A 14187-nucleotide genomic window follows, 5' to 3' on the forward strand; every position below is an offset into this window, starting at 1 on the left:
TCCTCCCTTCTTTCCAAGAATATATGAAACAGGAGACAAAGCCAGCAGAATGCTGGCATCAGCATTCTGCTGGCTTTGTCTCCTGTTTCATATATTCTTGCTCGTGTAGTTCTGTGTGCTTGTTTTGCGCATGTCAGCGCCACATTGTGTAGTTTCTTTTGTGCCACCTTTAGGGGTGTGTTGTCATCTGTCATTCCTGACCTTATGAGGTTCTCCTCAGCTCGTCTCACATCTCCTTCTGCTCCTTTTACTTCTTGCTGGTGTAATTTTTTGTGTGCTGAGGTCCAGCTTAATATTTCACCCCTTAAAGTTGCTTTATATACTTCCCATATTATTCCAGCATCGTCCAAAGAGTCCTGATTTAGTTCAAAGTACATTGCGGTTGTTTCTTGGATTTTCTCCGTTAGTTCTGGGAATCCCAGGTAGTATGCATTTAATTTCCACTTCGGTGGGGGCTGGGGTCTTTGTGTCTCGAGCATCATCGTGAGTGGGGAGTGATCTGATATTCCTCGGGGCTGCAGAGTTGACTCAATCACTTTGTGCATATTTACCCCAGGGAGGAAGAAATAGTCTATCCTAGACATTGATCCGTGTGCACCGGAGTGGAAAGAGAATTGTTTCTCGCCTGGGTGGAGATCCCTCCATGCATCTTTAAGGCCCAATGCTGATGCGAAGTTGGCCAGTTTGGTCGGTCGTGCCGGATTTCCTCCTCTCTGATGTGTGCGGTCCTTCACGGTGCTCATCACCTCATTTAAATCTCCGCCCATCACCAGTGTATCCGCTGGGTTATTTACTATTATCGGTGTGATTTCTTCTAGTAGGGGGGCCAACAATGCTGGGGGCGAGTAGATCACCATTGTAGCTATGGTTTGGTTCCATAGTGTGCCATGCATAAACACAAATCTGCCTCCCGGATCTTGAATTATCTGTGTTACGTCTATCGGGGTTCTTTTGTTTATCAGTATCAGCACACCTCTCGAGCCCATGGAGAAGCCTGCATGGATTGCCGTTTTGTATTTGGTTCTCTTGAAGAATTGGCAGTTCGTGCCCGCTAGGTGTGTTTCGGTTAGCATCACTATATCCGGATCATGTCGAGTAATATATTGCATTACTAGTCTTCTCTTTATGCTGTTCCCCAGGCCATTCACATTCCATGTCATGAAGGCAAGCTTTTTTTTCCTTAAGTCCAGCCGTAGCCATTGCTCACTGAGTTCTTTGCCATATGTGGATGTTTGATTCTTGCCATTTTCAAGTTTGTTTTGTTCGATGTGGTCCTGATGAGCCAGTTGTCAATTGGATACCTGTGTAACTCCCGATCCCCCTTCCCCATACTCCTTCCCCAACTGAAGCATCTGTCGCCTATTAAACAAAACATCTATCTACTTATAGTCTCTTTGGTATTAGGAATACCCCTATGCGCTCTTCGTAATTGTCCGGGGGGGTAGTGCCACGCCAGGTTTTAGGGCCGCCAGCATTCATTTCACCAATTGTTATGATTGTTAGGTGGTCCTTGTTTAATTTCACGTTATGATAGTTTTATCGTTTGTCCGCTCTTTCATTTATTCGCCTTAATTTCATGGTATCGCTTCCATATCTTGATAGGATAGTTTTTGTGGGGGTTTGTTTAGCTTTGGTCCATTTCTTTTCGATTCACAGCTTTTTCCTGGTTCTCAGGTGTCATGAGTTCTTTCATCTCTCAGTCATGTTTGTAATTAATCATTTTCTCGCTGGGGTCTCGCCTCTATTTCTTGATGGGGTATCTCATTTGGAGGCTCATTCAGGCGTGGTCTATTCCTCCTTGGTTCTTGTCATTTGCGTGGGTTCCATTCCCCCTTCAGATGCCCCTCAGCCCAGGCCCAGGCCCATGCCTCTCTGGGGTCAGTGAAGTGTACTGTGGTGCCATTGTGGTATATCTTCAATTGCGCAGGGAACAGGAGGCCATACTTTACATTTAGTGTCTGTAGGCGCTTCTTGAGGGGGTCAAAGGATTGTCTCATCTTCTGCACCTCCCTAGTGAAGTCTGGAAAGAGGCCTATTCTGGAGCCGTTGTATGTTATCTCCCCTTTTTGTCTGGCCATTTGCAATATAGCATCACGATCTCTGTAATTAAGGATCTTCGCTACCCCCGTTCTCGGTTGCTTCCCAGGTATTGGTGTGCCCGTTGGGACTCGGTGCACTCTCTCTATTGAGAAGAGTGTCGACAGGGTCTTGGGAGCAAATAGGTCAGTCAGCCATTTCTCCAGGAAGAGCTCCATGGAGTCCCCTTCAGTCTTTTCCGGCAGCCCAAGTATACGTATATTATTCCTCCTTGATCTGCCCTCCCCCTCCTCCACCCTGGACTCTAGTACTTTGATGCGTTCTAGCGCTCTGTTCATTTGCTGGCCCATACTTCTCAAGTCATCCTCTGCAACAGATATACGGGTCTCGGCCTAAAGAGTGCGGGAGGAGAGTTTTTGGAGATCATGTCGCAACAGGGAGACTTCTGTGGTGATGCCATCCATTTTGACTTCCATTGAGGATCGCGAGTTGGAAATGGCATTCATCAGATCCCTTAGGGATAGGGATTCTCCAGGGTTTTGTGGGTCTTCAAGTCTATCTGAGTCCGTTGGTGGGGGCAGAGTGGTGGTCGTGAATTGTTCCATGGTGCTCTGGTTGGCCCCTTTTTTAGTGGTTAGTGCCTTATCCTTACCCATTACAGCAGCTATCTGCTGGTTTGCTGTCGTTATATAGTGCGCAGTTTCTGGGTCGTCTTTTGGGGTAGTTCGCCTAGTGTTGCTTGGTCAGGAGGTTACTTTCTCAGGCAAGTGGTTCACTGTGTGAGTTCCTAATCTTTACATGGATACCTCCACTGGTTCATGTTATTGCATCATACCACCAGTGGATGTCATCGGCTGGTGGGTTGGTTCTTAGTTTCTCCCTTTCCCTATGTGTCGGCCACAGGCTTGTACAACAGTATGACAGTCTCGGTTTCCCTGTTGCTTTCACAGTCTTGGTAGTATCAGCACGATTCCGAGGGCAGTTCTGCGTTTATGTGTGTGATCGCCGGTGCACTGCAGGCGAGAGGAGTAGCCGGTGCGCCTCGTCTGGCAATGTCATGTGCTACCTTAATTGGTCGATATATCATGTAATTGTGTAGGTGGTTAACTTCAACGCGGGGGAGGCCCGTCCTCCGCCACTCTCTTCCAGTGATATATTTTTAGGTGCTTCCCCCCCTGTACTCTGGGTTTCCAACGTTGGGGTACAGGTGGAGTGACCCCAGGGATTGCACTGTCCCGCAGCGGGTGTGGGGGGAAAAGTATTTTTGGGGGATGCGACTCGCCCACTCCAACCGATCACCCTCTCCTTACCGCTATGTTTGATGCGTCCTTTGCGGGCTGTTGGAAGCGAAGGCGCCACACCGCGGGTTTGGCGGGCGCTCTACGTGGAGCGGAGCGCCCGCAGTTCTGCTTCGGGCCCGGGGTGGGTTATGGCGGGAAGGCCCCCGTGTCTCGGCAGCAGCATCGCTGGGCTGTTTGTCCTCTGGGTGTCCGATCGACCCCCTCGTCTCCCTCCCCCTCTGTTCACACCGAATCTCTCACAGGCCGTGGGGGTTGCAGTCTCCGCACTGTGGATCTGGAGGGCGCCCCTCGTCGCACGGAGAGCCTGCAGTTCCAGTTCGGGTTTGGATGGTTCAGCAGTATCGTGGCCCCTGTCACGGGGGCGGGCTATGGTAGGCAGCCCCCCGTGCGACGCGTCGGCAGCAGCGACAGTCGAGCAGTCCGGCCAGCAGGGGATTGTTTTTCAAGCAGGGTCGCTCGTTTTCTGGGGCCCGCTGCCACCTCACAGCGGTGGACCCCCACAGGGCCACGCCCGCTCACTGATGGGGAGCAGGCACACGGCAATCCAGCGCCCGCACTGGCCGTCCCTCTCACGTTGTCTCAGCAATCGTATGGGGCTTCCTCCCAGGATGACTTCACTGCTGCTGCACGGCGCCCCAGGTCAGTTGCCGCGTATGGCGGCCATTTTGTCGATCCCGCGCGCTGCGGGCCTCGCTTCTTCTAGGCGTCTCAGCCAGGGTTTCCCGCACCGATTTCGGTCCGGGATCAGGTAGTTTTGCTCCGCAGCGGTTCTTGCCTCACCAGGGCGATTTTGGTCCTCACAGGTCAGTGATTATGGCAGGATTTCAGCAGGATCTTGCTGGCGGCCCCGGAGCGATGCAAGATCACGTCTGCATCGTCTGCCCGCTGGCCACGCCCCCTATGAATGCTTTGTTGATGTCAGGCTCAGGGGCGGGGGATATGATTTAGTGCCGCAAAAGCAGGTCACCCAGGGCGATGGGGCAAGTGATAAGATTCTCACAAAATGGCGGCGCCCTGCTGCCTGTTTTCACGTGAGTTTAGCAGACGAAAACTCGGGTAAGGGCCATAGGAAATATTTCTACGATCGACCGACTTAGGCTTAAAAACACATGGCCGACCCGTAGGGACAATAAAAATGTCTGACCGAACCATTCCTTTAATGCTCTACAAGGAAAACAAACTAACAAAATTAAATAACCCCAACTAATTTTGGTGTCCAGGTAATTACCATAGACCAGCAGACTTAATAGCACAATCCTAAATTAAATTGAACTCACATAACATATTTAAAAAGCAAATTTGCAGGTTCCTCTGTTATTCAGCTGTTCTATCACATCAGCCGGTGAGTTAGAGCACTACACTGTGTTACGATATGTTATGCTATTTGATGTTATCGAATGCTCCCATCAGATTTCCTATCATTTGTACACTGCGCCATGTCATGCTAGGCTGTTTTTTTTATGCTGTGTGGTTACGTTATTTTATTCTGTGGTCTGTGTTCCATTGTTATATGACTTTATGCCATATTGTACAACTCTTAAATCATGCTGTGCTTTCTGTGCTAAATTTTTATGCAATGCAATGCTATTCTATATTGTTGTATCTGTCTTGCTATGCTCTTCTATTCTTTGGTATGCAGGGGTAAGGGGAAGGGAAAAAGTGCAAGGGGAAGGGAGGAGGGGGAAGTGCTGAACAGGGTAAGTAGAATAAAAAATAAATAATAAATAGGGCCAGCTGGTGGCAAGTGCAAGGTAAGTGCAGACAAGTGCTGGGACGGGAGGCTGTAAGGGATGCAGAGACAGTCCCGCAGTGCAGGGGTTGCCAGGGAGGCAGTGCAAGTGGAGAGTGGCTGGGGCAAGGACCGAGGTCGGTGAGAGTGGCCCAGGTGCAGGTTCAGTGCAGTTTCAATGAAGAATTATCAGGGGAGAGGGAGAGAGAAAGCAGAAGCAAAGAGGAAGGTTTTGAGGTGCTTCCGGAACCGAAGATGGTTCTCCTCAAGTTTCAGGGAGGCAGGAAGGCTGTTCCAGAGGGAGGCCCCTGCCGCAGAGAGAGATCTACCCCCAGCTCGTTGCTTCGAGAAGCGGCTGACCCTGAGGGAGTTGGAGACAGATGAGCGAAGGGCTCGGGAAGGAAGATATTTAGTTAGAGAGAGTTGAAGGTATTTAGGCCCCAAAAGGCCTTGTGAACAATGCAGAGGGTTTTGAACTTAATCCTCGCAGCCACAGGAGCCAGTGTAGAGATTTCAGTCCTGGAGAGATACGGTCCCTGGGCTTGAGGCCAAGGACAAGTCTCGCAGTCCTGATCTGGATGAGTTGCAGAGGGCAGAGAGTAGAGGCAGGCAGATTAAGATAGAGGCTGTTACAGTAGTCCAGCTTCGAGAGAACCAGGGCTCTGGAGACCGTGAGCTTCTGGGGGAAGGAGAGGAAGGGAGGAGGTGAGGAGGTGCAGCTGGTAGTGAGACTTCTTAGAGACGTCAGTTATATGAGGAGAGAAGGAGAGTGTGGAGTCGAAGATGACCCCGAGGTTTTTTGCCTTGCAAGTAGGAGCAGGAAGCGGGCCAAGAGAGGCTGGCCAGAGCACTGCAGGGAAGGAGGAAGTGGGTGTGCCGATGAGTAGAATCTCAGTCTTACTGGCATTAAGGCAGAGGTCATTGGCGGCACACCATTCCTGGATAGCAGACAGACAGTCAGAGATGAGGGAAGGAGAGGAGGAGGCCGAGGGTAGCCTGAAAATTAGCTGGGTATCGTCCGCATAGCACTGAAAGTTGGGACAGAGAGTGGCGATGCGGTGGGCAAGGAGTGCCAGATACTGGTTGAACAGCCAGGGAGAGAGATTAGATCCCTGGGGGACACCACAGGTAGAGAAGAAGATGTCAGAGAGGAAGGACCCCAGTTGGACCTGGGAGGGTCGATTGGAAAGGAAAGAGGTCAGCCACGCGAGAGCCTGACCAGTGATACCCAGGTTATCACGGAGATGGTTGAGCAGGATGTCATGGTTGACAGTGTCAAAGGCAGAAGAGAGATCGAGGAGAATGAGAACACACGGAGTGTTGGAGTCGAGGTTCGAGAGCAGGTCCTCACGGATGTTCAGGAGAGCAGTTGCCGTGCTTCTGGCAGCTCTGAAGCCACAGAAGGTTTTGTACAGGACACAACACATCAACACATTTCCTCAGAACGATTCAAGAAATAGACTCTGTACTAGCAGATGCACTCCTGGCCATGTTGCATGTCACTCTGACATTCCATATGAAGATGGACTTGCTGCATGTCAGAAATTCCTGCAGAAAGTGAACACTGAGATGGACACCCCAATCAGAGTTGTCCCAGATCTCATGAGATTCATACTAACGCACAACAATGTCTGCTTCAACGTAAGACACTTCCCACAAAAGACCTGAACAGCCATGGGAATAAAAATGGCACATCAGTATGCTAACCATTTTATGGGGGAGCTCGAACAAGAGTTCTTACAACAACAATCCCAGAAACCTCTAACATACCTGTGTTGTATTGATAACAGCTCCCTGATTTGGACAGAAGGTGAAGACACTCTTAAACAATTCCATGATTCACCAACTGGCTTCCACCAATAAGTTCACCACTGAATACTCCAAGAAGAGCCTACATTTCCTGGATACAACAATCTCAGTCAGAAGACACAGCCAACTAGAAACAACTCTGACATACAAGAAACCCACCGACAGGAACAAATACCTGCACAGGGCAAGCCACATAAAATGATCCATTATCTACAGCCAGGCCATTCGATATCAAAACACATATGCTTCTACAGGAAGACAAGGGACAGCCAACTTGCTATGCTCTGTACATTCTTCTTGTAGAGGGGACAAAGAAATGCAAAGGGAATTCAACAGTGTTTTGAAAATACCCAGAGACAGGCTGCTACATTACACAAACAGCAGAGACACAGACATAATTCCTTTGGTTGTCACCTACCATTCAGCACGAACACAAGTGAATCTGAATGTTAAGGAACCAATACTCAGCAGGGATGATGAGCTGAGAGAACTCTTCAAAGAAGATCTCCAAACTTGCATACATTCAACAGAATAAACCTAGCATAATGTCTGTCCAGGAGTACATTTCCACTAGATCAAGAAAAAGAAACACCTGGAACGTACCCTTGCAACATAAGGGGATGCAAAATGTGCCAACACATCTGCACTGGATCTGCCATAACAACCCAGTAGAACCGAACAATACAGATGCAATGGACATAAAACTGAAGATAATTGAATGCTGTGTACCTCATCCAATGCAAAAATCGAATGCAAGGTAGTTATGTAAGTGAGACCTACAAGTAGCTGCATGAATGGATGAACCAACACCAGTTGGGCGACACTTCACACAGGATGGGCACTCATTGCAGGATCTATCACTGATGGTTTTAAAAGGTGGCCTCCCACACAGACCGAAGGAGCGTTCCTGAATATGCTTGACCTAAAACACAGGGGTCTTATCATAGGTTTGGTTTTATGACACGCTATGGACAACTTTGAGCCCAGGTCCAGCAATGCCATCACACCAACAAAGACAGGAGACAACCATCCAGTACCATTTCTCCCCATCAGCTGTTGGAACCTACTGCCGAGGACCCCTACTGGGTGAAGGGCACAAGAGACCATCAACAGAAATCCTGAGCATTTAAGCAGAAATCGGTGAAACCGATTACTGAGCATAGTAAACAATGAGGTAACAGTGGACACTGCACCATTCAAAAATGTGTAATGTATTTCACATTTGCCACACTGTATGGAAGTGATAAAACCACTTTGAAGCTTGAATACGCCTTTTCAAATAACATCAATAATTGTAGGAAACCACTGGGCCCACTTTAACACCACCTGGGCCTAACTTTACAGTCATATGTCATATGTCATATGTGAAAAGGATTCGTATTCCCTCTGTTTTGTTAAATAAACCGTTGAGATAGTAATTTGTACTGTTTTCAATCCGCTATGTATCCCCTACTTCCAGGAATTTGTATGGTCTTTTAGATAAGACAGCAAATGCCAGACCCAGATTCCAGGCTTACTGATCATTCAGCCAATGAAGTTTAAAATGCTTTTTTCCTTAATTTTGTGAACAAACTGCAATGATTCCCAATGTGCCATCTGTTGAAGAAGTCGGTGGGACTTTGCAAGCTAATGTTTTGTTCCATCCCTGAATAGTATTTTCAGTTAGTCCAATATAAGGTATCAAAACCTGTGTTATGTTACAGAGAGCAGGAAGGGCAAGGCCTGCTCCTCTACATGACCTGAGTTTGCTTTCACCACCATGATGTATGTGTGATTTCACCAGTTCTTGAAGTCCAGTCTCTCATTTGTCTTCCTTGACAGGTTTTAATCCTCCCCTCTTCTGGACATTGCCAGTACCTAGCATAGCACCTCTACCCGCATCTGAGCTGGGTTAGGGCTCATTGAAAGACATGGCCAGAGGTTTGGAAGAGGTCCTACATTGTTTCAGCCTTGTTATGGAAGTATGTTTATGCATATTTTAAACAGCACTGAACACTGGCAATCACCTGTTTTTAGGCATTTCTAGTTTTTCCAGGCTGGTTAATCAAGTATAGCTTTCACTCAGTAGACCCACACAAACAAAGGCTATAATTGGCAGAAAGTTCTCGTATACATTGTAGGCAAAGAGAGTGTGCCCATGAACGGATCCTGTTTCTTAAAATCCACCTAAGCATGCAGAACATCCAGGAACGGCACATACATACCACTCCCCTCCAGTGTACACAGGCCCATGTTCAGAGACATATTGCATTCCTGGGCATGGTGCCTCTGTCCGCAATGTCTCCATGCACATTCTACAAATTGTAGCCTTTCCATGCATCTAAAGAATAGTACAACACTCCACTGTGAACATATGTTATCCCATAGATCAGTCAGCTATCCCAGTGAGTTAATGGATCCGATTTATGTGTGCAACACACAATGACAGGCTTGAATGACATCAGGACACACTCAGTCTTTAATCCTTCTGACTACCGTATACTTTGGTAATTTTATCTATTTAATTTCAGCTCCTGAAAGTAACATGAAGTGCTACATGCAAAAACAAGGGATTTCACATAGCAAACAGGAATGGGGCCACCACTCATCGACATAGGCAGTGGGCCCTACCAATCCCAGAACACTCCACTGTTTTCTCTCCTTCGTACAGATGAAATAATCAGTTAATCAGAGACTCAAGGCAGCCAATTAATTTGAATCCAAAACTTTGTAATTGATACCATTCACAATTCTGACAGCTGTAACGCAGCAACAAGCTGACAAGTAGCACTCGACATATCAGCTTAATATATAAATAAATGTGTACTTTTTGTATGGCCCCACATATGCAAATTGTTTCAGGCAACATTTGGGAGAGATCATATACTTACACACCTCGTATGTCATAAATATATACAACTCTAGGCAGGCACATTGACAATGTTGTTGTTACATGGAGAATATCACAAAAACACTTCAAAACGTCTTTGACTATCTAAATCAGATAACTAACTGGATACAGATTACAATCTAAATAGCTTCCCACTAAATTCAGTTCCTAGATGTACAGATAACCTTAAATAGGGTGAGATTTGTAACTAATATTTTTCAGAAAGCAACAGATTGAAAGAATCTACTACACAGCCTAAGCTTCCACCCACCCACCACATTAAGACATTTATAGTACAGTCAAATATTGTGAGTCAAGCTATAGTTAGTGATAGTAACAAAAGTATCAAACAACTAGAGGGCATTTTTGTTAAGTTCCAAGATAGGGTCTTTCGGACAGACAACTAAAATAGGCAAAAATGAGAGCAGCAGCACAAATCAGAAACATTTTATTGAATGAGCTACCTAAACTAGAAACACCAGCAATGGTATTTGTATCTATATGCTTAGCACAGTGAAATCAAATCAATATGAAAAATTGGGATATCCTCTTAAAGGACAATAAGCTAAATGACCTTTTCAAATATTATACAGTTTTTGCATATAACGAAGAAACAAACTTGATGTAACAAAAAGTTTGAATCAAAGAGTTGCCAAATGACAGGAATGTGTTCCTTTTTACATTGTCTCATTTGCAATAATGCAACAACGCGTAATGTGGTATTTCATCCACTGATTTTTGGATGCTACTTGCAGCTCCAAAAATGTTGTGTTCTGTATAAGATATCCATGTGGAATTTACTATGTCAGGCAAACAAGCTTGAAGGCAACAACAAGATGGAATGAACATTGCTCGAATGTAAGATTGAACAATGTACAAACTCCTGTTGTGAGACACTTTCAAGAAATGCAACACAATATCATACAGATGTGATTTCAGATCTTAGAGGTTGTGAGTAACAATTCACTGTATGGGCGATACAGAATGCATTTTAAAACAGAAAGAGACACTATGGGTTGACAAATTAGATTCTTTGTTCCCAGGATATAACACATGGTCAAAGAGTGTGACACAATTTTGATGTCTACTACTTATACAATGTTTCAAATCCATAACACAGATATCTCATTAAAGTTCTTGTACATTAAGGTGAAACTAATATTTTCAACGTTATTTAAGAAACTGATTTGTGCCAGCACCATGAACCTTTTAATAATTGTGTACTTCTAACCTAGGGCTCGGTTTGGATCTTGAATGGTTGAGATCTTGAATGCCATACATAGATTGTTATATATGTTTGATATGCCATTGAACTGTTTATACATTTCTTTTACTGTTATCATTATGCATTGATCCCTGCAATATATCATCTGTAGTAAGCATGTTTTTAAAAATAAATTACGGCAATTGTTGTGTAGGGTACAGGTGTCATGATGTCATCACGTTTGGACATGTGACGTAATGATGCCCACACTCTGTGCCGCACATTTTGCTCTAATCCATGTTTTGAATGTGGGTTGTCACCAAGTTTTACTCACACACTCCAGGTGACTCAATGCAAAGTATGGGATCTATCTCGTACTTATGTAAGTTATATGACGTTCAACTATGTCTTTATTTTGTGGGAATAAAAATGCCGTATTTTTCTCACTAAAGTCCTTTTTGCTTTTTTAAAAAACTTTTGTTGTATTTTTTTACAGTTGGTCAGCGGGTCTTACAAGACTATAATACAACCATGTGTGGAACCAGATAATTAGTTGATTGCTTATTATTATTTCCGAGCAGAATTATTGTAAGAGGGACCATGTAGAACTTTATAGAAGTGATCAGTTTATTATCTATGTTTTTATGCACATTTGTTTAGATTGATTTTTGACATCACAGGAGGAACTGTGAAGGATATGGTACAGTGGGATTATATGTTGCCTATGCTTGTTTTCTATAACTGGCATGTGGACATGTTGAATCTTTTATTGTTTTTATTTTTCATGTGTTTTTCAGGTGTTGTCCATGAGGAAGGACTTGTAATGTCTGAAAAGCATTGGAACATTGTTTCTGTCTCTATCTGAATTCATATTTTTTTAACCAGAGAACTATTTTCTTGAATGTCATTCACTAACTAGCAGCAAAATATTCTGGAAGTGGACATTTAGTGCTGGGGATGGTATTCTATTGTAGTAGTTACTTTTTTGCAGAGCCATCACAATGCTTTCCTATCTGAATAATATTTCTTGGAAAACTGGACACTTTTAAAAGTTTTCAAATCTTCAAATGCTACATTATCAGGTAATCTGTTATAGAAATGAATACTTACAATATTTATGGATCATCAGTCGGATGTCACTAATTGTCACATGTGGTTCAACCTTTGAGATAAAAAGGCAAGAGTTACTTTATTTTGAATGTTTTATGCTAGCAGTAAATGATACATTTATATTCCTTATTGACTTCAAATGGGCACATTTGACTTTTCATTTGCTGCTAAATCAAATCACATTTTAATTTGTTTACAAAGAATAATTTATCTACCAACATAAAAACATTCATAATACCTAGTTACAGTCTTTCCTAATTTCCGTGCCTTCATGTCCTTATCAAAACAGATTTCACAATAGTTACCATATTTAGGTTTAGAGTAGTACCCTTATAATATAGTTCGTTTTGGCTCATGTATGATGCTTTATTTCCATCTAGTGTGACCCAAAAAGGAATTCTATCAGTGTGGAGAAGACAGGATGGTGTGCATCCAATAATGGTTCAGCCATGTTTCCACTTTCTCAACACACAAGATGTGCAGGCATTCATGACACATATCACAAATGGAGGTGGGCAGCCCCAGCTTCTATAAATACTTCAACTTCTACATCTGTGGTGTCATTCTTCTCTTCCACCTCAGTATCACTTCTTTCCAAAAGTATAGACTCTGATGAAGCATAATCTCAGTCTAGATCCTCGTCCACCTCATCACCATGGCTGTGTGATTAAGTGGATTGGGGCACAAAAGGACAGAGCAATGGGATTTCCACTCTCGTTCAGCTTACATTTCTGGTGTTCTTCACTGATCTTTATTAAATAAGAGCTGCACACTTCCGCCTTCTGGCATTGACAGGCTGGGTGCAACTGGAAAATGTTCATTGTCATGGTGCAATACATGTGTATATTGTCTTGTAGTGGTGGGAGTATCCCTATGTGGCTTCTGACAGGGGTTGTCGAACGTGAGTTGTAGGATACTTCAATTGACCACATGCAATTCTGGCCTTGCTGCAGGAGTGAAAAGACAACAAGCAGCATGTCTCCATCTGCCCCTCACTCGTTGGGTGTTGACATGTTATCCCAAATTAGTCCAACTGTGTGTCATCCATTGCTGCCATGAATCTCTGCTGCTCCCTCAGCAGAATCAGGTAAGTGGGAGGTGGTAAGTATAGGCAAAGCCATACGGTAAGGAGATCTGGATGTTCTGTTTTTACTGGTATTATTTGGTAGTTCTGTCTCAGGCTCAGTGCCCATCATCCTGGTTGGGTTACTGGAAATGCCAATCACTTACCTATTGGGATAGTGAGTACGCTTTCTAACCCAGTCCCTTCTGAGGTCGTTCATTCTGGGGGAGTTGCCATACTAATTTTGGGGCCACTGAAGTCTTTGAGCCATGTTTCTGTAATATACATCATATCCAGGTGTTCTACCTCGACAAGATCGTGTATGTTCATAGCATGCTTACTGAGTGAGCGAGTGTTTAAAAGTGCCACTCTAATAGGCGGTAAAGGATCACAAGAAGAGATAGGATCAACGTTATCTGACGGGGTGGCCGGCCGAAATTACTGGTAGTGTTGCAATATTTGGCTGAGTAACAATAGATGGCATGACAAGGTTAGCATGGAGGTTAACTACTAGCTCTTCTGGAGCTGTGGTATTTGACACATCAGTACCCAGGTTAGTAAGTAGGGCATTTTCTGAAGTTGGCAACTGTCGAGTACTTTCAACTTTTCCAGGAACTGGTAAATTATCTAATTTGGCTAGATCACTGGGTGCAATCATAGTTACACTATCCACGTAGGACAGAGTATATGTTAAATGTTAAATGTTAAAGGTATTTGTACCGTGCACCATCACCAACGGAATTGGTCCCCAGGCGCTCTGGCGGATCTGTAAAAGATAAGGAGGGATGGGTTAGTAAGGTGAAGAGGGAGTAGGATAGTGAGAGGAGTGGTGTTCTGTTGGCAACTTCAACTCGGTATACACCAGATGCTGAGCTTTGGTGCGGATATTGGATCGGTGTCAGTCCGCGTGTGCTGTTGCTCCGGCTTATGTGTTGTTGCAGTGTTGTGAAGTGCGTGCGGCTTGTTGTGCGAGAGATGGTTGTGTGAGTTTTTTGAGTGAGATAAGTATGCAGAGTTTGAGCTTATATTGATTAGTGGGTTACCTGACCTTTAGCATGCTAACAT

The 14187-nt window shown here is 44.7% G+C and overlaps 1 protein-coding gene across 1 annotated transcript in view; it reads right to left on the reverse strand.

The window, feature by feature from the left end:
* LOC138521771 (very-long-chain enoyl-CoA reductase-like) overlaps nucleotides 1-14187 on the reverse strand; it is a 268005-nt gene that overhangs the window by 208867 nt on the left and 44951 nt on the right. The window contains exon 2 of the mRNA XM_069634845.1: nucleotides 12060-12111. Within this exon, the coding sequence (XP_069490946.1) occupies nucleotides 12060-12111 (52 nt within the window). The remainder of the gene's footprint in view (nucleotides 1-12059; nucleotides 12112-14187) is intronic.

The sequence above is a fragment of the Ambystoma mexicanum genome, chromosome 1q (genome assembly GCF_040938575.1).
Source record: "Ambystoma mexicanum isolate Mex_15411 chromosome 1q, UKY_AmexF1_1, whole genome shotgun sequence".
Taxonomy (NCBI): Eukaryota; Metazoa; Chordata; class Amphibia; order Caudata; family Ambystomatidae; genus Ambystoma; species Ambystoma mexicanum.